The following is a 25,897-nucleotide window of genomic DNA, read 5'->3' on the forward strand; positions in this document are numbered from 1 at the left end:
GCCTTGTCTGTGACATGCCACTGATACTCCTGCTTCTTTGGCACAGCAGCACCAAACACCAATGACCTATATCAAGGTATGAGATTAGCTTTCTGTCTTGATAGAGTAAACAGCAGGACTTGCTTGTGCCCTTTTCTCCCGTTCTGTCTCCCTGTCTCATCCAGACAGCACAGAACCACCCGGCAAGCTGCCGGCAGAGATTCATCTCACACTGAGTGCAAGCTGTTCCTGGGAAGCAGCTTTTTTTGTCTTATTTATTGTGAACTCAGATTCACTCCCTGCCTGTCAGCGCTGTGTTGCAGGCAGCCGGCAACAGATGGAAGCCAAGGTTCTGCAGGAGATGGTTTTTGGCACAGCGCTCCAGGACCTTGTAGAAGTAGACATGGAGAGCCAGCGTGGTGTAGTGGTTAGAGTGCTGGACTATGACCGGGGAGACCCGGGTTCAAATCCCCATTCACTCATGATACTAGCTGGGTGACTCTGGGCCAGTCACTTCTCTCTCAGCCTAACCTACTTCACAGGGTTGTTGTGAGGAGAAACCTAAGTATGTAGTACACCACTCTCGGCTCCTTGGAGGAAGAGCAGGATATAAAATGTAAAGTAAATAAATAAATATTAGATTTCTGATTTCCCTTCCCCTGGAACGGCCTACCAACCTGACAACATTACTTCTTCTATTCCCCACCACCACTGGAATAGCCTCCCACAAAGACAATGGACACCCCTCCTGGGGGGAGTTGTAGTCCATCATTTGCAGCAGGACCAAGGTTGTGCAGCCATTATCTACATGGATTGACAGTGGCTCTGTAAGGCTTCAGGCAGGAGTATTTTCCAGCCCTACCTGGAGATTCCAGGGATTGAACCTGGGACCTTCTGCATGCAAAAACAGATGTTCTACCACTGAGCTGTGGCCCCACCCCACGTCATCAAACAATTCTGACAATTCAGTTCAAACCATTCTGAGGTGGCTGTGCTATGCATTGCCTCCTGGGATGCTCTCCATGAGCTTGTGTGGATTTTAGCATATTGGATGAGGGGTGGTATGTGAGATAGCAGATTCTGCCTGCACACAATTGTTGTGGCAAAGAGTGGCATTTTCATGACAGGCTGCTGAGAGCACCTCGCTGAGGAAGCGTGTCATATCTCAAAGGTGCCACTGCAGGGGATGTCGCAAAGGAGGTGGCAGTTGCTCTGGCAAGTACAAATTTTCTGCATTAAAATAGAGCCGAGCTGGATGTGATGCACCTGGGTGGCATTTTCTTCAAGACATGTGAGAACTCCCACCTTCCAGCATTCCCAAAGAGGCTTACATTGTGCTCCTCTTATTTATTTAGCATTATGACTGAAAGCAGTGGTTGTTGTGTTGAATGGTTAAAAAAATGAGGCGGTGCTCACAGCACGAATGGTCAGGGAAAGCACCGTTCAAAAACAAACATTTACTTGCAGTGTTGCACACTTGCATAAGCAATCCAGCAAAACAAAAAAAACAAAACAAAAAGCCAATGATGGGGAAAGCGCCGCTAGAAAGCGAGAATTTACTCGTAGTTTGAAACCGTTGCACCATTCCATTGCACCTTGTCAACGCTTCTACCGGCGCAAAGCTCATAATCTGGAAAATGCCCCAGGGTCTACCTTACGTTCCTTTTTGGTTGTAAGCCCTTTGGGGAAAGGGAGCCATCTTTATTTATGATTATTTTCCTATGTTAACTGCTTTGAGAACTTCTGCTGAAAAGCGGGATATCAATATTCATAGTAGCAGTAGTAGTAATAATTTATACCTGCTAACTGAGCAAAGTGGCACCTTTCATAGGGGCGATTCTCTTGATATTAAGCAGGGGCAAGCAACTGGCTTACTTGACTCCAGCACAGCATCCCTCCAGTGGCTGTTGCTGATTTCTTACTTTGTGTTTCTTTTTAGACTGCAAGCCCTTTGAGGACAGGGTACCATCTTCTCCTTAATTTTATCCCACCCACCCCCGCTAAATAAACACCTTTGAGAACCTTTGGTTGAGAAGTGGAATATAAGTAGTGGTGGTGGTGGTGGTGGTGGTAGTAGTAGTGGTGGTGGTATTAGTAGTAGTAGAAGTATCAACAGCAAATCAAATATTTAAAATAGAGTTCAAGCCATTGGGACGGTTGATCTCAGGACTCTCACTATAACCCTTTAACCTGACCACACTTCCTAGCTGTTTGCCTGTGGGCCAGTTTGGTCAATACTTTGCCCAACTGGTCCACCCCCTGTGGTAAAGATGTGCACATGCTATGAGCACACGTGTCTCCCTTCCCATGCAAATCATGGGAGTTCAAATCAAGGAGTTCATCTGAACCACCCCTCTACACACATTCTAAATGTCACTTCAAAGTACTATGAGGGAGGAGACCTCGTCTTATGGTAGCAAGCATGAATTGTGCCCTTTGCTAAGCAGGATCCACCTTGATTTGCATTTGGATGGGTAAATATGAGTACAGTAAGATAGGGGTAGAGGTCATAACTCAGTGGAAGAGCATCTCCATGCTGGCATGTAGAAGGTCCCAGGTTCACTCCTTGGCATCTCCAGGTAAGTCTGGGACAGACTCCTGCCTGAAACCTTGGAGTGCTGCTGCCAGTCAGTGTAGACAATTACTGAGTTAGACAGACCAATGGTCTGACTCAGTATAAGGCAGCTTCCTATGTTTATATTTGGAGTATGAGGCGCATACTTAGTTCAGACAAGCTGCGCCTCTGTCTGATTGATGTGCAATACAAGGGGTGGGGGAGATGTACAGCCATGTGCACTTATATCTTTATCATGTGGGGTGGGCTGAGCAGGCAAAATATCTATCTATCTATCTATCTAGCTATCTATCTATCTATCTATCTATCTATCTATCTATTGTTGCATTTATATACCGCCTTTCGTTAAAAGACAACCCTAAGGTGGTTTACAAAAGTTAAAACATACCATAAAAAGACAATAAAAGTATTAAGCTAAAAAATATAAAAACAAACCAAATTTAAAATCTATAAAATACAAGCATAAAAATGATATAACAGGTAAAAACATATAGAAGCAGCAGTAAAAACAATTATGTAAAAGCCTGGATAAAAAGCCAAGTTTTAACAAGCTTTGAACAACAAAGAACTGGGGTAAGAGCAGGCATAAAGTGACGGCCAAAGCAGACATGATAGGAGAAATTACTGTGTAATTAATCATAAATTATCATATAATTCTGGATGAAGGTTGGATTAAATAATTATATGTATTACATAATAATTAATCTATGGCATTCTCTGCCACAGGATGTGGTTATAGCCACTAGCTTGGTTGGCTTTAAAAGAGATTGAGACAAATTCATGGAGGACAGGGTCGTCAATGGCTACTAGTCTTGGTGGCTATAGGCCACCTCCAGCCTCAGAGGCAGGCTGCCTCTGAATACTGGATGCCTCTGAATTCAGGGGAGCAACAGCAGAAGAGAGGGCATGCCTTAATCTCTTGCCTGTGGGCTCCTCAGAGGCATCTGTTGGGCCACTGTGGGAAACAGGATGCTGAACTATGTGGGCCTTGGGCCTGATCCACCAGGGCTGTTGTTATATTCTTAAATCCATTATTAGAATAGCCAGTGGTTTCTTTTTTGTTGAGCAGCATCAATGTGGTGCTTTGAAGCTGGAAAGTGGTGCTTTAGGAGATGATGTTTAACCTTTTTCTCCCATGACTTTCTCCTCCCCTGCCCCCCACTCCCAATGCCAGGTACAGACATAGCACTAGCAGACTATGAAACTACAAAAAGAACCAAAAGGATCCCCCACCAAACTGTCCAATGCAGAAGAAAAGTATAACCACAATATGACAGAGTATTACTATTACAGAAAATGTATTCAGTATAGATCAGTTAATGAATATGGATAGAACAATTTTATTATCAACAAGAAACAATGGAATCCATAATAGAAATGAATACAACACATAGATGATAGAGTCCACAAACTATATATCAAAACTAAAGCAATGGATTCCATAAGGTGAAAACAGAACAGAATCTCCCTATCTGTGTAGTGAGCTGCTGCACACTAGTGGCTCACCACTGCTGGTAGCTCCTATGTACTGCAATTTAGAGTGCCCTACATATGATCATAGTTACATATCCCTCTGCTGGTCCGGATCAACATCCCTTCCAAGACAAGAGGGTAGGGATGTGTGCGAGCCGGACGTTAACCTGGTTTGGCTCAAATCTGGGTCAGATTTGAGCTGCCCTGGGTGTCTCGGACTCAATTGAGCCAGGACCTGGTCCAGACTGCTGTCAAATTGCTCACCCTAGAACCAGTTCATTTCGAGGCAAGCCTTCGAGCCAAGCCGGCTTGACCTGAAGCTGGCTCAATTCCGAGCCATCTCACACACCCCTACAAGAGGGTCATTCCTTGCAGTATGTTAATGCATGTACTTTATCATCTCCTCCATTTCATGACATTTGTTAAGTGAAATGCTCATACACCATATGCTCAAAACTAACAGTGGGTGAAGTTTTGACATTACATAGAAGAGGACTGTAAGCCTCACTTTACATGTTTATATTTTCGACTGGCATCTTTACATCTAAATATTGACACGATCACACACATTGTGTCTCTTTCTTCCTGCAAAGCACTTAGTAAAACTTGGCTTGTGCAAACTGCTGTTTCTCTGATTAATGTTGACAGGATAATGACACATACCACTCTCTAATTTTTAGATCCTTTGACATTATTTGCATATAACTAAAAATGCTTCCATTCAGAAGCTCAGTGATGGGGTGGTCCATTAAAAACCAGTCCTTTTGAACTACAATGGCAGCAGTAACTGTGACTACCAAGACTGAGTGGCATTTTGCTTCTCTATATTTTCTAGCAAATGAAATCTGGTTTAGCTGTTTGAATTATTCATGTAAATACACGTCATGTCATTTTGCAGGGATAAACTTTTTTTTTAGAAACATATATTTTGTTTTTTTCAAAAAAACAACAACAAACAAACAAACCAGAGGTTACTACATAAAAACATAAGAACAGCCCTGCTGGATCAGGCCCAAGGCCCATCTAGTCCAGCATCCTGTTTCACACAGTGGCCCACCAGATGCCGCTGGAAGCCTACAGGCAGGAGTTGAGGTCATGCCCTCCCTCCTGCTGTTACTCCCCTGCAACTGGTACTGAGAGGCATCCTGCCTTTGAGGCTGGAGGTGGACTATAGGTCTCCGACTAGTAGCCGTTGATAGACTACTCCTCCATGAAGTTATCCAAACCCCTCTTAAAGCCATCCAGGTTTTGGGCTGTCACCACATCTTGTGCCAGAGAATTCCGCAAGTTGGTTATGCGTTGTGTGAAAAAGGCAATGTGTGAAAAAGGTAATGTTATATAAACACAAACTGAATGCTAACTACCAAGTAGGAGAGGAATCAGCAACTCCTGACACATGCACCAAGAGTGGCATGTGAGGTGATTCTACGTGGACCTCCAAGCCCAGCCAGCTTGCAGCTAGTTTGCTAGCTGGGAGACTTTCTTTCTAGGAAAAGCCAGCCAGCCAGCTAGAAGAGGCTGAAGTAGTAGCTCAGTCCCAATGACCTCCATGTTTGCCAGATTTCATACACCATAGTTGTCATGTTTCAACCATGTGGAAGAGGTTTTGCCAGCAACATTACTAAAGAAAATGAATGGTCTGGACCCTGTGAGGCTTCAGTGCAATAAAAACCATGTGTCATCTGAAGGGAGCCAATGAGTGAGGAAAGGTCTCCATAGTGACCCATTTGCTGGACTGGACAGGTTCTAGTTTTGCAGCTAGCTGTGTGTGGTGGCTATGAAGGGCATTGATCATTCCCTTATGGCATTTCTTTGCCAAGTAGAGATATATTTGCTTTGAAGTTTGTCTTTAGGGCATTCCTCTGAGCTGATATGGCTGAATCTTAAAGTTTTGAGCCATGCACTTTATGGCCTGCTGCTTAGCTATGTTTTATTTGTATTTGGCTTTGCCAGTATTAAAATTATTTTTAAAATATTTTAAGAACACGTTTTTTGCAGGTTTTAAAGTTTAGTGTCGCACATTGCGTTGTGTGCCATGTTTGACAGTAAATGCATTATTATTGCTATGTCATATAATTGCTATGCATTGTTGTGGTGGTGGTGATGATGATGATGATGATGATGATGATGATGATGATAAACATATGGAGTGCTTGGGATTGGACTGGAATGAGCCTACCAGTCACCTTTTCCTCCTCTCCTTTTTCTGGGCTGCTGAAAGGCTAGCAGCTTGAGCCAACTGGAATAGGCCCCAGATGAGGTTGACTGGGCCAGATGGAATATAGCCCAAAACAGAACAGAGTAAAATTAAACCAAGAACCATCATGTCACAGAAGTGTTACTGCAATGCCAGTTTTGCTACAAATCGGTACAATCTATTGACTTGTCCTGGACTACTACCCCACTTCAAGATGGGAAACACACGTTTGAGTGATCTTGAAGGCGGGGGGAGGCAGGGACTGCCTGCATGTTCAGAGCTAATATTTCTAGAAGCAGGGATGACTTCAAGGGGCAGCTGGTGCTCCCCTCCCCACCCCACAAATTGGGCTGGGGTGCAGGATCATCTCCCTTGCATATTTCAGCTGGCCTGGTACTCATCCTTTCCCCACCTCAGTCTTCCCTGCCACATGGCCTTAGACAGGAAGAGAAACCTAGCCTGGAAGACAGACTGCAAGGTTTGGCCTAATCCAAAAAGAAAGAATTTTCTAAGATGAATCTGGCCCAATTTCTGAATAAATTTGAAAATGTGAAGCAAGCTTCATTAATAAGGTAAACTAACAATATTAATTACCCTACCTTTATAAGTATTTAATGCATGGCAAAATCCTTGCTCCCCTAATAATGTTGGTCGCCACCCCTTTGCTCCCGCAAACCAGTTGTTTTAGAGTCGCCCCTGTCTGGGAGGCAGAGTGAGCCTCCCCTTTGTTCCGGCAATGGCATCCTATTTTAATGTGTGCAGGAAGTTTTAACCACAGGGAAGAGCATTCTAATATGCTGGTCCCCAGCCATCTGTAACCTGAAATGGCTTAGTTAAGGGAAAGATTCAGCACTCAGTTCCCTCAAATGCAAACATGGGCATTGACAGGCACAGTAGCCCTGTTCCAACATTATTTTTTAAAAGACTATCTGTGGGTACAGTAGCCAGGCGCAGAGCCAAACCGCCAGCAGCTCATGTCCAGCCATGGCAGCAGCCTCATTCACCCCGCCCGCCACGTCTGACATCAGACACGAGGGGGCATGGTCTGGCTCCCGAATGGAGCCATGCGGCTCCGTTCGGGAGTTTTGAGTCCGGCCGGTGCTGCATTCGCCACGTGGCCCCATTCGGGAGCTAGGTTGGGGCTATGTTCTCAGCATGGCCAGGAGCGGCTCTTCCCTGCATGGCCCTGTTCGGGAGCTAGGTTGGGGCCGGTGCTGCATTTGCAATGCGGCCAGGAGCGGCTTTTCCCTGCCTGGCCGCACCGCGAACACAGCAGCCATTTAACGCCCGAATGGATGCCACACGGCCCCGCTCGGGAGCTAAACCAGCACCCCCGTGTCTGACATCAGACACTGGGGGCGAGTTGGGGTCACAAGGCGTGACCCCTGATTGGCAGCAGCCTGGGTTCTTTGAACCTAGATATCTAGCTAGCTATCAGAAATCTAGATAGCTATCAGAAATGCCCGCCATCATGATTAGGGCGTTTGCTTCTTTAGACAAATGCTGCCCTAACTGTGAGGAGTGTGGGAGGGAATGTAAGTGATGTACTGGGGAGGGACTTCCAGCACACTTTGGAATGGCTCTACTCTCCTCCGGCCCTTTTAAAAATAATATCCGAATAGGGCTAGTGTCTAAAGCAGGGATTCTCAACCGTGGGTCCCCAGATGTTATTGGACTTCAACTCCCATAATCCCCAGCCCCAATGGCCTTTGGTTGGGGATTATGGGAGCTGAAGTCCATCAACATCTGGGGACCCAAGGTTGAGAATCTCTGGTCTAAAGGGAATTGGGTTTTTGTTTTGCACCATTCTGGGCCTCTTTAGATGCTAGGTGCATCTCACTTCCCAGAGTGGTTAGGAGAGGCATCACCTTCATTAGGCAGAGATCAAAGCAGGTCTGTGAATGTTCATAACAGTGGTATGGTGATTGATCAGTTCTACCATTCACATATTCCCCGCCTCCACCCCACCCTGCATCCCACTCAACTTCCCATAAAGGACCCCACAGCTTTAATCATAGGCAAACCTCATTACTTCAAATGAGCAGAAGCTTTATAAATTTAAATACTCCTTTTTTTTTACATTAGAAAAAGGACATCCACTCACTTAGTATTTAAATTGTTTTTTTAAAAAAAATGCACTGACGTGACTGCCTTAAACTCTTTGGTTTTTGCTGCAATTATAATTGCACATGTGAAAAGAAAGTTAAAATAACGCCTACTGAAGTTGTGACTGCTGTCTCTTGAGATGTGCTGAGCAGTAAGCTGGTTAGATCAAGAGGATATTAATAGTCTGCTTCATATCTTAAATTAAATGGATCTTGAAGGAACAAAAACAATGTGGTTGGTACATATGGGACAGGTAGCCATATGGTACAGCAACTTCATTTACAGGTGCTATTAAACATCTGCTCAGAAACGGAGATGTTCATTCTTTTGAAATTACTTTGCAACTACAACATCCATCGGACAAATAAAAGCCCAATAACTTGTGATAGTCTTTTGTCATAACCTTGGCGGATGATAATGTGCTGCAGTATGCCACCCTAGTAATGTTGCATGGATGCGAGTTGTGTAAGTGCAGAATTTGCACAAATGACATTACATGAGAGTAAGCCTGTTTCCAATGGATTTGCCCTCATGTGCTGGCATTAATTTTGCAATTGCGCAACTTGCATGCATGCAGCATTACTAAGTCGACATACCATTGTGCAGTATGCCAGCCCTTATAAGCAAATAAAAGTTTTTTAAAAAATATATATAAAGGTGCTAGGCATTGTTTTATGTTAGGCAGCAAATGTGGGTTTATCTTAGTAACACCAGGGCCCTAATTCAGCTATGCATATGCACAGCAGCCAGGGCTGAGCACCCAAAGTCCTCTTCAAAAAGCCATATTTATGCCAAAAATCTGTTAATTTGGATTGACAGGAGGTTCTCTGCAGTCAGGGAGACTGCAGAGAAAAGTGGAAACTTCTCTGTCTAATATGTCTTCTCTGTTTAATATGTCTAATGGTTTAAGCAACTAATCTGGACCACTTTTCAATCATGTAAATGACCTTTGGCATAAAGGTGAGAGATGTAGGGTGCTGCTAATTCTCCTTGACCTCCATTTGAGCTGATCAGCCATGATATCCTTTTGTAAGTGCCTGTATGGCTTGCAGCTTGGAGTCACTCCATTGCAATGGTTATGCAGTACATGGGTTTCCCCTAGATCTGGATGCTGAGATGCCTCTTGGTATTTGTTGAAGCCACTGGGAGAGGTCATCCTGAGCTGTGGGGTAAACAGAGGCAGCGGGTCTTCTAAACTGATGTCTAGACACCATATGACTAAAGGTATGGACAATCTAGTTTAATCCGGATAAGATGGAGATGTTAATGGTGGGAGTGGTCTTCACTTAGGGGAAAATGAATTACTTGTTCTAGATGGGGTTGTGCTTTCCTGAAAGATCAGATTTGTGATCTAGAAGTACTCCTTAGCTTGCTTTTGCTTCTGGATGCCCAAGCAGCAGTAATTTCAAATAGTGCTTTTGTGCCCTCTCCAGGATAATAAAGATTGTGTGCTACTACACCATCTTAACTTTCTTGTTTGATCGTGTAATTGACTTTATATGGGGCTTGAGCAGTAGGGAAACTGTAGATGATTCAAAATAGGGTTGACTGGAAGCATATTAAAATATTGCCAAGGCTCCACTGGTTTCCTTTGCTTTTTGAAGCTCAGTGTAAGATATTTGTTCTTGCCCATAAAGCCCTAAATGTCTTGGGTCCAGAATACTTAACAGAACAGCTCCTACTCTATGACTCTCTTCATGTGCTAGGATTATCTGAGGTTGTCATGCTGCATTGGCCTCTAGCAACAAAAGCAAAACTGGTTGCCTCAAGAAGGAGGGCATTTTGCTAGTGCAGGGGTTCTCAACCTTTGGTCCCCAGATGTTGTTGGACTAGAACTTCCACCACCCCCAGCGACGGTGACCTTCAGACATTGTGGCTGGGAATTATGGCAGTTTTAGTCCAATAGCATCTGGGAACCTAAGACTTAGAACCCCTGCTTTGGTGGCACCTGGTATTGGCAGGCATTTGAGGCGGGCCAATGGAGTTAACAGAAAGGTACTGTTATTTTCAAAACAGTTTTATTATTATTATTATTATTATCATCATCATCATCCATTGTGGAGATTGATCTGGTTTTAGATGTTTTAAATCTAAAGAGAGCTGGTCTTGTGGTAGCAAGCATGACTTGTCCCCTTAGCTAAGCAGGGTCTGCCCTGGTTGCATATGAATGGGAGACTTGATGTGTGAGCACTGTAAGATATTCTCTTGAGGGGATGGAGCTGCTCTGGGAAGAGCAGAAGGTTTCAAGTTCCCTCCCTGGCTTCTCCAGGATAGAGCTGAGAGAAATTCCTGCCTTCAACCTTGGAGAAGCTGCTGCCAGTCTGTGTAGACAATACTGAGCTAGATGGACCAATGGTCCGACTCAGTATATGGCAGCTTCCTATGTTCCTAAATTTGTGCTTAGGCTTTCCTTTTTGCCTTGAGGGCCAGTGCTTGACCAAAGGGCAGGATAAATGGTTTCCATAAAGAAAGCTTTTATTATTCGTTATTCATATTGTATTAATGGAAGATTAACAAAGATGTTTGAGTACAATCAGCAAAGCAACTAGAAAATGTAAGAGTTTTGATATCTCCAGGTTTAGTGGGGGGGGGGATCTTTTTAATATTCCTTAGTAGAACACATCTGCCTTTTGAAATGACAAAAAGAGTGTCTAACATAATGAAAATATTAAATTAAAGGGGGAAATGTGCTTTGTGTGTATGGGTGAGACACCGGCAGAAGTTTAGCACTCAGTTAGAGAACAATCGTAGAAAAGGCTGCCAAATTACATTAAAGTTCTCTGATATCTCTCTCTCCTGTACTTCATGATTCTTGCTTTAATGGAGAGGTCTAAAAGGTCTTCAACCCAATTTTCTATTATAGGCACAGAACATGATTTCCAGAACTGTAAAAAAATATGCTGCAAACAAAGCTCTGGCAGTCCAGAGTCTGGCAGGTTTTTGGAGCTTCCAGATTGCAGTAATGTATCCCAGAATGAGGTGATTAAATGAGAGTTCTAGCATTACGGACAAGAAAATTTATTCTGTCAATACAACTGTCCAAAAGGACTCGATAATAGGCCTTTCAAAGTCATATGGATTGGAGTCTCCTGTGAACCATTGTAACAGCAGCATTTTTCATTTTTCAAAAATGCCTAGATTGCAAAGTTTTTGGGTAGACCAATGAGTATGAAAATGAAATACAGGTTTTTGCTGAACCAGCCTCAGTAACAGATGATGAAGTTAATTATTTAAGGGCAGTCTTCCCTCCCTTTCTAATTGTGATTTCACAATGTTGTACTCTGAATCCTGCTCTTATTTCTTTCTTTAAAATATGTATTAATAGGTCCCATCCATTAAGTAGGGGTTCTCAAGCTTGGGTCCCAAGACATTGTCGGACTACAATTCCCATCATCCCTAGCCACAGTGGCCTTCAGCCAAAAGGGGGACTGGGGGCACAAGAACCAATGGCATGCTATGAATAATGTTAGAATTATAAGCACCATGAATGCTGGGTGTGAAAAGGGAGATTGGGTCCCCCCCTCCCCTTTACAGGGATTGTTCCATTATTGCTCCTTCACACAAACGCTTAAAAAAAATAAATTACAGTGATCTTTCCATTACTTCTCCCCTTTATTAACAGTAAGAATTACTCTGGAGTAAACAGACAAAGAAATCTGTTGTTAGATAGCTGCTATAGACCCACAGCGGGTTAGGCAAGCCAGCAATAAGAGGTCAAATTAGACAAACAGCTCAGTTTGGTATTACTTGGCCATGGGGTTCATGAGCCTTTTTATATTAAAATTTCTATTTATTTATTTTTAGTACTTATCCCCTATGGGGGGGCTTCTCCAAAGCCATGGGGGGTCTTTCCCCCATCGTGGTGGCCATTTTGGAGGCCACTGCACATACACAATGGGCCCCTGCGTGGCCAGGTCATGACCCAGGCCACACAGAGGCCCATTGTGCATGTGCAGCGGCCTCCAAAATGGCCACTGCAAAAGGTGAAGGCCTGGGTGAAAAATGCCAGAACTGGACGATTTTTGCCAAAATGGAGGCCAGCGGCAGGAGGGGGATCTCCCTGGATCCCCACCCACCCACCCACCCAGCCGCAGAGAAGCCCCCTGGAGGGGGTAAGTACTGGAAAAAAATTTTTTTTAATGTGGATTAGATATATAGTTTGGATTTTATGAACAATATAATTTTTAATGTGTTTTCATTTATTGAGATTTTATCTCTTTTATGAATTTTACTTGTTTTATATTGTTTCATGTTATGTTTTATTTTGTACACCGCCTGGAGATTTCTATATTAGGTGGTATAGAAATACAATAAATAAATAATTGTACAATGGATTTTTCACACTTTAGTCATACAGCATTATCATGCCATTATAACACATGAAACGATAGTCAACATGTTTTTCTCATTACATGCAAAAATTAATGTACTTCTGTCTCTCTCTCCCCACCCCCGCACCCCTCTCTCTTCATTTAGAGAGCTGATATAGGCATTTCTGCATTAACCATCACACCAGACCGAGAACATGTGGTTGATTTTACCACCCGATACATGGACTACTCAGTGGGGGTACTGCTTCGGAAGGCTGAAAAGACAATGGACATGTTTGCCTGTCTGGCACCCTTTGACCTCTCCCTGTGGGCCTGCATAGCAGGCACGGTGCTTCTAGTAGGACTATTGGTATACTTGCTGAATTGGCTCAATCCACCACGCCTGCAAATGGGATCAATGACTTCAACAACTCTCTACAATTCCATGTGGTTTGTGTATGGATCCTTTGTGCAGCAAGGTAAGGAGAAAAATTACCCAGCAAAACAAAGAGAGACTATGGCTCGGTGGTAGAGCTGTATGTTTGCTTTCCGTGAGGAGTGAGTGAGTGAGTGAGTGAGTGAGTGAGTGAGTACACAATTTATTACCTACCTAATACACATGTTTATGTATCTAAAACAGACTTGTACACCTACAGATCAGGGGCGTAACTATAATAGGGCAAGGGGAGACAGTTGTCTGGGGGCCCACTGCCTGGGGGGGGCAGAGGCAAGTCACATGACTGACTCCCCTCCTCCAAAATTCATGTGAGTGTGATATATAAAACCTATTGTGGCACATAGGTGATTGATTGATTGATTGATTTGATTTATATACCGCCCTTCCAAAATGGCTCACATATATATATATATGTCTCTGTGTGTGTGTGTGTGTGTATAATTTACTATGCTTTTTGTTACCACTATTCAGCCTCATTTAATTTATTATTTATTATTATTAACATTTATATCCCGCTCTTCCTCCAAGGAGCCCAGAGCGGTGTACTACATACTTGAGTTTCTCCTCACAACAACCCTGTGAAGTAGGTTAGGCTGAGAGAGAAGTGACTGGCCTAGAGTCACCCAGCTAGTATCATGGCTGAATGGGGATTTGAACTCGGGTCTCCCCAGTCCTAGTCCAGCACTCTAACCACTAAACCACGCTGGCTCTTTAAGATGTAAGAAATTTACAATTTCTTTACTTCATGAGCTGAGCTTCAGTGAGGGGGGTGCATTTTAAAATCTTGTCTCTGGGCCCACTCCAACCTTGCTACTCCAACACACACACACACACACACACACACACACACACACACACACACACCAGCCTACAGGCTTCCAGTCTGAGATTACTCACAAGGAAAGTGGCTGAGAAAAGAAAGACTAGGGAAAGCAAATTATATAAGGAAAGTCTGAGTAAAGAAATGAATCCTTAAATGCTTCTTGAAGGTGATGATGGATGAGCTAGATGGAGGGCATTCCAATAATAAGGGGCAGCTAAGGGAAATGAATGCATGCAAGAGATAAAGGTGGAAATAGAAGGAAGACTGGTGACAGACAAGCTGAGAGACTGAAAAGGTAGAGAAGTAAAAGAAGAAAAGATTGGCAGTGTCAGGCATCCAGGCTTGGTCTGGAGACAGCCTGGTTGAGATAGGCAGGTAGGCTGAAGTCCCTTCATCTGACTACAGCTTCAAATATAATGCTTTTCAACAAATGTTCTCAAAGTAGTTTCACACACAACAACAATAAATACAAGCTACCTGTAGCCAAAAATTGGTGGGACCATAAAATTGAAAAGGTTGTAGAAAATGAAGATGCAAAAATATTATGGAACTTCTGACTACAAACAGATAAACATCTGCCACACAATACACCTGATATAACTGTAGTCGAGAAGAAAGAAAAACAAGTTAAAATAATCGACATAGCAATACCAGGGGATAGCAGAATAGAAGAAAAAGAAATAGAAAAAAATCACAAAATACAAAGATCTACAAATTGAAATTGAAAGGCTGTGGCAGAAGAAGACCCAAATAATCCCAGTGGTAATTGGCGCCCTGGGTGCAGTTCCAAAAGACCTTGAAGAGCACCTCAACACCATAGGGGCCACAGAAATCACCATCAGCCAATTATAAAAAGCAACTTTACTGGGAACAGCCTATATTCTGCAACAATATCTATAATAATAATAACAGCAACAACATTGACAATAAAATTCAGCCATCCCAGGTCCTTGGGAAGGACTCAATGTCTGGATAAAACAAACCAGTCAATAACACCTGTCTGACTCTGTTAACAACAACAACAACAACAACAACAATAAGGTTCCCTGTCTCAAAAGGGTGATCTGATGGCAATGAAGGCAGATTGAGTGGTCTCCCTTAGTAAGAAGCTGCCCAAGCAGAGAGTAGTCATCAGATCTCAGGGGCTTTCAATCCACCACTGCCATCAGATTGGCCCTCCAGTGTCAACTGACTTCCTGTGCCAGGTGCACTGTGGGCTTGTGAAACGAATCTTGTGGCTGGTGTTGCTACCAACCCTGACATGCATCCAGTGTCAGACCCTCAGGGCTCCTGATGTGAGACGCAAAGCAACTGAAAGCTTGGAAGAAATGAGAGTTACAACTCTTGTAGAAGAAGCTAAACAAGTTGGGCTGGACGTGAGAGGGTAGAAGAAGCCAAGGGAGGATGCAGAGGAGTGAGGTTTTCAGCAACACAGAGAAAAATAAGTTTGGCAACAGGGATGCAGACAGGTGAACATAGCTTAAGAAGAAAAGGAGAGACTGTTGCAACAGTGAATACAAGAAACACTACATTAGTGGTTTCAGCTGAAAGTATAATGTTGTTCTTGGATATGTCAAATTGATAGAAACATAGAGCCTTAACAAAATAATGATTGGGGGGAGGGGAGGAGGTGAACAAAAAAAAAGTTGCATAAAGTCCTAAATTCAGTGCCTAGTACATCCTGGTGAAGGATATCCTGGTGATCTCAGGAAGCAGAGCTAGGAATCAGAGAGCCCTTTCTCAAGATCATGGAGAAAGGGCTCCATGCTGCAGGAGAGGAAGCCATAACACAATGACTTTCCCCACAGACAATCCTGGCCTTCTTGCTGGGCGAGTGGATCGTTCGCCTAGATGTTCACCAGCTGGACGCCGGGAAGTTTGGGGGTCAGGAGGCCCCCAGAAATCCCATAATGCACTGCATGAATGTGCATTGCATTATGGGGAGCCTCCCAAACAGGGTTGGAGCCCCACAGTCTTCCAGCCTGCAGACAGACAGGGCTGGCAGACGATCAGTAAAATGAGGTTAAGAGAGCACTCACTCTCTTAGCCCCGTTGGGTGGCTGGCTTGGCAGGTTTGCCGCTGAGGCACCGCTGGGATCGGACAGGATCCCAGCGATTTTCATGTGCAGGCAAGACTGGGCTTGGTTTCGTTAGCCCGGTTTTCTGAGAACAGCATCAGAATGGGCACTGCCAGTGAGAGTTCATGCTAGGCTAGACCGACCATAGGGCTGTGTGCTCTTTTGCTCTCTTTCTGCCACTTTCCTCAGGGCAAAGCTACACATTATGTATGTAGCAAATAAGTGAATCTCAACCTCATGCTTTGCTTGTAATGCTAATGGGGGACCATTTGCAGGGGAAAACCTGTGGTGGGGGCTGCTTAACCTTTCCCTGCACTTTTCACTTTTTACTTGAAAATGCCCCTAAGCCATTTAAACCAATTTTCCCCAGCTGGACTCCGAGGACTCTGGGGAGGGGAGGAATGGCCAGGAGAGCTTTCAAGACTGCAGGAAGCATTAAGCAATCAACCCCAACCCCACCCGCATCCTGCTCACAGATTTTGCTCCTAGAAATACCTCAGCAAATGTAGATTTGGGAATTCATGCTTGATGCACTGATATGTAGTTCCAGCCTTAGATGCTCACACATCTCTGTCTATATAGAAGTCAGTCATATATAAGTCAGTGGGGAGGAAAGCTGGTCTTGTGGTAGCAAGCATGAATGGTCCCCTTTGCTAAGCAGGGTCTGCCCTGGTTTGCATTTGAATGGGAGAATGGGAGACTATATTTAAGCAATGTAAGATGGGGGATGGGGCTGCTCTGGGAAGAGTGGCTGCACGAAGAAGGTTCCAAGTTCCCTCCCTGGCATCTCCAGATAGGGCTGAGAGAGGTTCCTGCCTGTAACCTTGGACAAGCGACTGCCAGGCTGTGTAGGCAATACTGAGCTAGATAGACCAATGGTATGACTCATAAGAACATTCCCTGCTGGATTAGGCCCAAGGCCTATCTAGTCCAGCATCCTGTTTCACACAGTGGCCCACCAGATGACTCTGAGAAGCCCACAGACAAGAGGTGAGGTCACACCCTCTCTCTTTCTGTTGTTCAATATGTTGGAAGTGAAGGACTATGCGCTGTCTCTTGTCTCAATGACATAGGAGGACAGACTAGTGAGTCAGAGGGCTGGAGGGTCAAGACATTGGTCATCCCTTCTGTACTACTCTGCCACTATCCCTTTAATATGTAGATTGCTAAACTCAGGGACTTCCTTCCTTCCTTCCTTCCTTCCTTCCTTCCACTTCCTCTTTCCTTCTCTTCCCTTCCTTCTCCCTTGCAACATGCAAGCTCCTCTCTCCCTGCACCATGTGTGCAGAGATGCAGAATCCATCTGCATCCAGCTAGATAGATACAGTAGATTAGAGATCCTATCTCTTCACTTTCCTCTCTAGAATGGAGTTCTCTAATAAACACTCCTTATATTGATTTGAAACTATGAACTGGCTCCAAGTTTGTTTGTTTGTTTATTAAATTTTTATACCGCCCCAAACTTTCATCTCTGGGCGGTTTACAATAACATAAAACCAGTTAAAAGCATATACAAAAACTTAAAAACACTTTAGCAATTTAAAAATAACCAGAGATTAAAACCTCAAAATATTAGGAAGCTGAGAAAACTTGGGCGAAAAGATGGATTTTCAGGTGTTTTTTTAAAATTGCCAGAGATGGAGAGGATCGTATCTCAGCAGGGAGCGCATTCCACAATCTTGGGGCAGCAACTGGGAAGGCCTGTCTCTGTGTAGCCACCAAACGAGTTGGCGGTAACTGGAGATGGACCTCCTCAGGTGACCTCAGTGGGTGGTGGGGCTTGTAATGAAGAAGACGCTCTCTTAAATATCCAGGGCCTAAGCCATTTAGGACTTTGTAAGTTATAACTAGCACTTTGTATTTTGTCCGGAAACCTATTGGCAGCCAGTGTAACTCCATCAGTAAAGGAGTACCATGGTCTCTCCAATATGACCCAGAGACCAACCTGGTTGCCGCGTTCTGAACCAACTGAAGTTTCCGGACTACATACAAAGGCAGCCCACGTTGAGTGCATTACAAAAGTCAACTCTGGAGGTTACCAACAGATGTACCACTGTTTTGAGGTCATTGAACTTGAGAAATGGGCGTAGCTGCCGTATCAGTCAGAGCTGATAGAAAGCACCCGTGACCACCGCCTCAACCTGAGAACCAGGGAGAGGTGTGAATCCAGAAGTACTCCCAGACTGCAAACCTGTTCCTTTTGGGGAAGTGTGACCCCATCTAGAACAGCTAGATCAAAATCGTCTCTTGAGTTCTGACCCCACACAATAAGTACCTCCGTCTCATCTGGATTCAGCTTCAGTTTATTCTCCCTCATCCAGCCCATTACTGCTTCCAGACAGGCATTTAGGGAGGATATGCCAGCTCCTGAAGACGGTGACATGGAGAAGTAGATCTGGGTGTCGTCAGCGTACTGGTAACACCCAGCTCCAAATACCCTGATGATCTCTCCCAGCGGTTTCATGTAGATGTTAAAAAGCATTGGAGAAAGTACGGAGCCTTGAGGGACACCATACTTAAGCTCAGATTTCAAAGATCTACAGTCTCCAATCGACACCATCTGGAATCTATCTGAGAGGTAGGAGTGGAACCACTGTAAAACAGTGCCTCCCACCCCCAACCCCCTCAGACGTTCCAGAAGGATACTATGGTCGATAGTATCGAAAGCCGCCAAGAGATCTAAAAGGACCAACAGAGTCACACTTCTCTGTCAATTCCCAATTGGAGATCATCCATCAGGCCAACCAAGGCAGTCTCCACCCCATAGCCCACCCGAAAACCAGTTTGAAATTGGTCTAGATAATCAGTTTCCTCCAAGACCGCCTGGAGCTGAGAGGCCACCATCCTCTCAATTACCTTGCCCAGCCATGGGAGGTTGGAAACAGGCCTATAATTGCTCAATTGAGGGATCTAATGCAGGCTTCTTTAGAAGAGGTCTAATGATTGCCTCCTTAAGACAAGGAGGCATCCTGCCCTCCCTCAGAGAAGCATTTATGATTTCCACCAGGCTGTCTATAACAACCTCCCTAATAGATCGAACAAGCCATGTTGGACAAGGGTCAAGAGAACAAGTGGTAGGCCTCACCACTCCAAGCAGCTTGTCCACATCCTCAGGAATCACAGATTGAAACCGATCCAGTTGAATCACATAAGAGGAGTTGTTGGGCACCTCCAGCTCAGATATCAAATTAATTGTGGAGTCTCCATCTAGGTCGGCCCGAATCTGAGAGATTTTATCTGCGAAAAACTCTTTAAACACATCACAGCAGGTAACTGATGACTCCAAATTCTGGTTCAAGGGAGGGGGGCAGATACTAGTCCCCTCACAACCCTGAACAACTCCACTGGACATGAATTTGCAGAGGCAATACGGGCAGAAAAGAACCATTTCTTTGCCGCATGTATTGCCTGAGCATAGATCTTTAGATGTGCTTTGTGTCGCAATCTGTCAGATTCGTGTCGAGTCTTCCTCCACCTGTGCTCCAGTCACCTACCTTGCTGCTTCAGCCCCCATAGGTCTTCTGTATACCAAGGGGCCAAATTTGAAGCGGGTCGTAGGGGACGCTTGGGAGCAATTGTGTCTACTGCCCTGTGAGCAAGTTGTTCCAATTCTCAACCAGGGCATCAACAGGATCATTGGCAAAGCCAACACTGAATCCCTCCAAGGCTTTTTGGAATCTTACTGGATCCAATAACCTCTTCAAGTGGACCATTCTAATGGGCCCCTCACCCCTGCGGAGGTGGGAAGTGGTTGTAAGTCCAACCTTAACCTGATGGTGGTCTGTCCATGACAATGGGGAAACCACAGGAGTCCCCACCCACGGAACACCACCCTGATCAGAGTAAAATACCAAATCAAGCATGTGACCTGAAATATGCGTTGGTCCAGAGACCACTTGGGATAGACCCATAGTTGTCATGGCCGCTATGAACTCCTGAGCTACCCCGGACAGATTGGTGCCGAAATGAACATTGAAGTCCCCCAGCACCAAAAGTCTGGGAGACTCCATCGCGAGTTCCGCGACCAAGTCCATGAGCTTAGTAAGGGATTCCGCTGGGCAGTGGGGCGATCGGTATACCAACAGAAGTCCCAATCTATCTCTGGTCCCCAAACTCAAGTACACACATTTAATACGAGGAGAGCTGGTCTTATGGTAGCAAGCATGACTTGTCCCCATAGCTAAGCAGGGTCTGCCCTGGTTGCATTTGAATGGGAGTCTTGATGTGTGAGCACTGCAAGATATTCCCCTCAGGGGATGAAGCCGCTCTGGTAAGAGCAGAAGGTTTCAAGTTCCCTCCCTGGCTTCTCCAAGACAGGGCTGAGAGAGGTTCCTGCCTTCAACCTTGGAGAAGCCGCTGCCAGTCTGTGAAGACAATACTGAGCTAGATAAACCAGTGGTCTGACTCAGTGTATGGCAGTTTCCTATGGTCCGACACCCTAACAGGGACCCTGGTGAGGGAGATGTTATCCTTATAGACCACAGCCACTCTACCTCCCCGTCCACGTCCCCTCACCTGCTCCTCTGCAGAATATCCTGGAGGGAGAAGCTGGGACCAAACTGGACCACTAGCCTCCCCCAACCAAGTCTCGGTAATACATACCAGGTCGGCCCCTTCATCCATGATCAAATCATGGATGAGTTCAGATTTATTTTGGACCGACCTGGCATTACAGAGGAGCAGGGAAAGGCTATGTGGGTTCTTGGCAGTGCTCCCCGAGGTCAAAGAGCTAGCAGGACAGCCGGAAGGAGAGACAGCTATTAAATTTCTGACTACCCTTCCCCTGGATTGGCCTGCTGACCTGCCAGTGTTACTTCTTCTATTCCCCACCACCACCATGATAGCTGCCCCATAGTCAACGAAGGTACCCCCTGTCCCCCCCTCTCTGGACGAACCCAAACACATTACAACAACTTCAACCCAAGTCTAAAACAGCTTAAAACTAATTAAACAGAAGCCCTCTAGCCCTCGCCCTCCTCCGAAGTGGCTCCTCCAAAGGGGTGACCCCCTTTGGTGTCACCCCTTCAGTGGAGAGCCTGCCAGTGGCGGGCCCACCGCCACAAGGAGCCTTCCTATAAAGCCCAAAACTGAGCAGTTGACCCGAGGAACAGCTGAGTCACTCAGGGGCTGGTCTCAATCCTGCCCCCACTTCCCACAGATGTTAACCTGAGGCTGTAGCCCCTCAGGGGAAGCAAAAGCAGGCAGGCAACTGCAGAAGGAACCCCAGCACCCACCTGGTCTCTCACTCCAGGCAGCAGTGGGTGGGGGGTGGATGGACTCTCCCTTTCCCTCTCTACTGGGCTTCTAGCACCCTGAGTCACAAGGAGCCTTCCTATAAAGTCCAAAACTGAGCAGGTGACCTGAGGAACAGCTGAGAACATCTTGCTCTCAGCATACACGCATGCCTAAACAAATTCCGCTGTGTTGTACCGCTGTGCACTCTGCTATAATGAAAAAGGGTTTCTCTTACCAGAGAGAATTCCCAACACAATATAAGGCAGCTTCCTATGTTCCTGGGATTTTGAATGCACAGTGTATCCATCATTTCAGTGGGTGGATTTAAAACATCTATAAAGTTTGTCTTAGATTCTACCTTGCCCAGTTTATTGTGTAACTTCAAAATAGCAAAAGCAAATTTTCTCTTCCTGGCTCCCCTCAGTTTTTAGTCTCTGCTAGCAGTTTATTCACTGTGTATTAGAAATACTATCTTTGGGCGCACAGTCATAGAGAAACCTCTGTGACCTCAGCTTCACCAGTGCGCCGTTCCCATGGCTGTTTCCCCGGACATGCTCCTTGCCCCCTGCTGACTCATCTTGCTTCCGCTCCGTTTCTCTGAGACCTACCAAGTCTTCCCTGACCTTCTTGGCTACATTCCCTGTTCCCTCCAGCTTTCAGATCTACCTACATTATTCCCCAGTTTTATTTATCCTCTCAGTTTCTTTCCAGCTTCCTCCAGCCAATGCTTATTCACATATTGCTAATGGGTCACAGATTGCTGACTCAGCCTTGGTGTTCATTCCTGGTGAGAGTCTTACTCCATGACTGATGAATTATGATGAGTACTGCCACAAATTCAAACAGAGTGGCATGCAAATTCAAGCTTTGAAAGCCAATAAAGAAAAAGTCAGAACACAGAACTGACTGGGCAAGTGGAACAATAGCCTGTAGCAGTTGTTCATGCCATTTTTCATGGGTCAGTATCAGCATTGCCTCACCAGAGAAACCCAAGCTTGCTAATCCATGTGGCATCTGTTGTACTAGCAATGACAGTGCCTCACCCAGCTTCATAATTTCCACATCCTGATGAAATGAGGCATGAATTTAGCTAAAGTGCCATATACTATATTTAAAAAATGTTTTCTGTCGGCCTTGGCATTGTCATATGCTAAATTTTAGGCATGGCTCTTCTGCTTCCTACACTTACAATCCTGTAACAGTCATCTGGATAAGTATGGAAAGAAGTAAAACTTAATCTCCTAATATAATGCTGAAAGGTATCATCTCCTACTGCATGGGAGGAGGCAATGGTAAACCCCTCTTGTATTCTACCAAAAGAAAACCACAGGGCTCTGTGGGCGCCAGAAGTCAAAATCGATACTGATACTGACTTCTGACCCAGTGATACTGACCCATGAAAAATGGCATGAACAACTGCTACAGGCTATTGTTCCACTTGCCCAGTTTCCAGTAGTGAGCAGAAGCTAGAAGATTCCAAGGTCCCTTAAAGGTAAAGTGTGCCATCAAGTCGAAATCGACTTGATGGCACACTTTACCTTTAAGGGACCTTGGAATCTTCTAGCTTCTGCTCAGTACAGGAAACTGCCACATATGGCTCTCTAGCCTCAGTTTGAAAACCTCTAGAGAAGGAGAGCGTTCCACTGCGCAAAGCATCCTGTTTCAGTCTAGCAGCTGAGTACAGTTAGGAAATTCATCCTAAAATCTAGCCTCAATCTGCTTCCTTGTAATTTCAAGCCAGTTTCTAGTTCTGCTCTCAGGAGCAATGGAGAAAAAGTCTACTCTTTCTTCTAATATGCTAATCTCAATGACCACCCCGAGGGCGGGGAGGCGGCATGTAGGACAGGAGCATTCTCTAGCTATGATGAGTCCAGGACAAAATCCAATTAGGTGGAAGAAGTCTTTCCAGAATGCGTCTTCAATCCCAGTCAAACCAAAATATGTAAAAGGTTATGGATAAATGTGCAAGGCTAGAATACTCAAAGTTTTGTTAGACTATTGCTGCAGTTCCCATAATTATCAGCATTTCCAGAATGTTCCTGAAATAGATAGAATTCAACTGGACTTGTCCATGGTGACTGCTCCATCGTCAGTTGTTTATAATTTAACACCTAAACTCATGTTTCAAAGAAGAGACTTACCTTAGCTGGTGCTCTTTTGGAACAACTTCTCTGGACCCCAAGGGAGGCTTTTTTTCATAGTTTCATTTCTTTTTGAGCGAAGGGGAGTCAAGGGAGATATATCTCCTTCAAACAGCAGGTATAAGGACAAGTTTTAATTTGGTTGAAAAGAAAAGAGCAAGAATTTAATGGACTTGATATCAAAATATATGAAAGTACAGACTGATTGAATAATAAAGACACAGAAGGCCTCTGAATTCTACTGCTGCTGCTCAGGGGATTCATTTATAATGTCATCCAGCATTTCACATTCAATTTGAATGTAACAAAAACTATGTTAGCAGAAGCTCTATTGTTTACTAACCCCAGTGAATACAGGAAGGTGGGGGGGAGCCGAAAGTAATTCCCAGTGACAGATTAACTGGCTACAAAGCTAAGTCTGGCTTCTGTATTCATTCCTCATCTGCTTTCCACTCTGCAAAAGAAGTCTGTGGGTTTATTTATTTTAGAATAGCAAATCTGTTGCCGTTAATTGTGATTGGCAGATCTTAACGGAGGCAGTATGGGACATTTTAAACATTGTCATGTTCATTTAAGAAGTCTCTTTTGATCTCTGATTTAAAACATGACAAGGCAGTCATTCCTTTTATCAAAACATACAGGCACATCTAGTTTTGTGTCCTGTGCTCAGGGGTGTACCAAGGTTGGAGTGGACCCGGAGATGAGATTTTAAAATGGGCCCCTCGCTGCTTTCCCTTCACCCCTTTGCTGCCTCTCCTTCACCTGGCCCCATGTCTCTGCTGCAGAAGAACATTAAGAACATTAGCAGATTGACAGAGGACAGGAGGCAACAGTTACAAGGTGTAAAAAACAGCAGAACCAAATAATACAACAGTATCAGCTTTGTGAAATACAAGAGGGCAATTCATGCTTGCTACCACAAGACCAGCTCTCCTCCCCTTTTGTGGGTTCCAAAGGAAGCTTCTGTTCCAAGCTTAACAATTTTTGCCAGGGCTGTAGCATGGCGGGATTTTTTTTTTTTTAAATTTCATTTGGAAAAGGCAGGTGAAGGGATAACAAGGTAAACCAGTTTAAATTTAGCGAATAATCCAGGATGCAAGGCTAGCTCCACTCTTCTCCCAATCCTCAAATATTGTGAGCCATTCTGGGAGCAAGGAACTTTTGGGCGGGGGGCACGTAAAGGAACAAGGAAGGCTTTCAATTGGGGATAAAATTTCTCTCTCTCTCTCTCTCTCTCTCTCTCTCTCTCTCTCTCACACACACACACACACACACACACACACACACACTCCATAAATGTGGGGAGCCGAAATAAACAAACCACACACAAAACCACACAGATAAGAGTTGTTTGACTTTCCTAGCTGAGTTCCATCCTTAGTTCAAGCAGGGGAGGTGCTCAAGATGAGGCTGGGGAAGGTCAGGGCTGCTGCTTTAATCCTTGTCAAAAAGCACTCATATTCCCTCCCTGCTTGCTGCACCCTACATCCCCTCTGCACTCACCAGGTCCCCATAGAGGCTAGTGCTAGCAGAAGGAGAAATCAACTATTGCCTTCTGCAGGTGGGTGAGTGGGATGCTTTCTTTACACGTGGGCCTCTCTAGGGCTCTCATAACTCTCTACGCACTACTTTTAACCCTCCTGTTGCCTTGTCCCTGCAAACTCAAGAGCTCAGCACAGGATTTGAGGCTTCTGCTGGAGAGACCTGGGGACGGGGAAGGAGTCAGGAGCCCCTACCCACCATTCTGCTGCTGCTCCTCCTCCGGGGCATGCCCGCTCCTTTGATGCTCCCAAGGGCCTGACTTTTGTCTTGCATCACCTCCGTCCCCAGTAGCAGGCAGTGGGTAGATTGGCCTCCCAAGAGCAGCTCCGGTGGAAAAGGACCTGGGCTGCTCTTCCCAACACAGCAAGGACTGGCCTTGAGGGGCCCACAGAGGCTGTGGGCCTGGAGTCATTTGTCTCCTTTTGCCTTATTAATGGTACGCCCCTGCCTGTGCTGAAAGAAACACAGTAGCCGGATCCTGTGGCTGTTGGTGCTTTACTGTTGCTGAATTATTCGTTTGGGACCACCATACACATTAGGGGTGTGCATTTTGGAATTTTCTTGTTTTGATTTGTATCTGAATCGAAACATCCCCATTTTGTTTTGTACCCAAATTTTCGGAATCCGAATCAGCCCTGTTTTGTTTTGTAGCCAAATTTTCCGAATCCAAATCCGAATCAATTTGGTTTTTAAAAAAGGGTCCCAGGACGAAAAGAGTGGGTGGTGGTGGTAGTGTCGAATGGGTGGAAGCTATCACCCAAATTTCAAAGGAATTAGGCAAAGGGCTGATTTTTTTTTTGTGTGTGAATTTTTTTAAAAAGTCTACACATCTTTAAGAATTTTCCCATAGGGAATAATAGGGATTCCAGCAAATGTATCGCTTCAAATCGAGAGGAAAGGGATGACCCAGAGAAGAGTGTGGTGGGTGGTAGTGCCCAATATGGGCAAGGAAACTTCCAGAATTATTTCAAAGGAATTGGG

At 44.9% G+C, this 25,897-nt stretch overlaps 1 protein-coding gene across 8 annotated transcripts in view; it reads left to right on the top strand.

Moving 5' to 3' along the window:
- GRID2 (glutamate ionotropic receptor delta type subunit 2) overlaps positions 1-25,897 on the top strand; it is a 1,329,997-nt gene that overhangs the window by 1,053,090 nt on the left and 251,010 nt on the right. For all 8 annotated transcript variants that reach the window (XM_053253719.1, XM_053253720.1, XM_053253717.1 and 5 more), the window contains one exon: positions 12,807-13,119. In XM_053253719.1, coding sequence (XP_053109694.1) covers positions 12,807-13,119 — 313 coding nt within the window. The remainder of the gene's footprint in view (positions 1-12,806; positions 13,120-25,897) is intronic.

The sequence above is a fragment of the Hemicordylus capensis genome, chromosome 5 (genome assembly GCF_027244095.1).
Source record: "Hemicordylus capensis ecotype Gifberg chromosome 5, rHemCap1.1.pri, whole genome shotgun sequence".
In the NCBI taxonomy this organism is placed as follows: Eukaryota; Metazoa; Chordata; class Lepidosauria; order Squamata; family Cordylidae; genus Hemicordylus; species Hemicordylus capensis.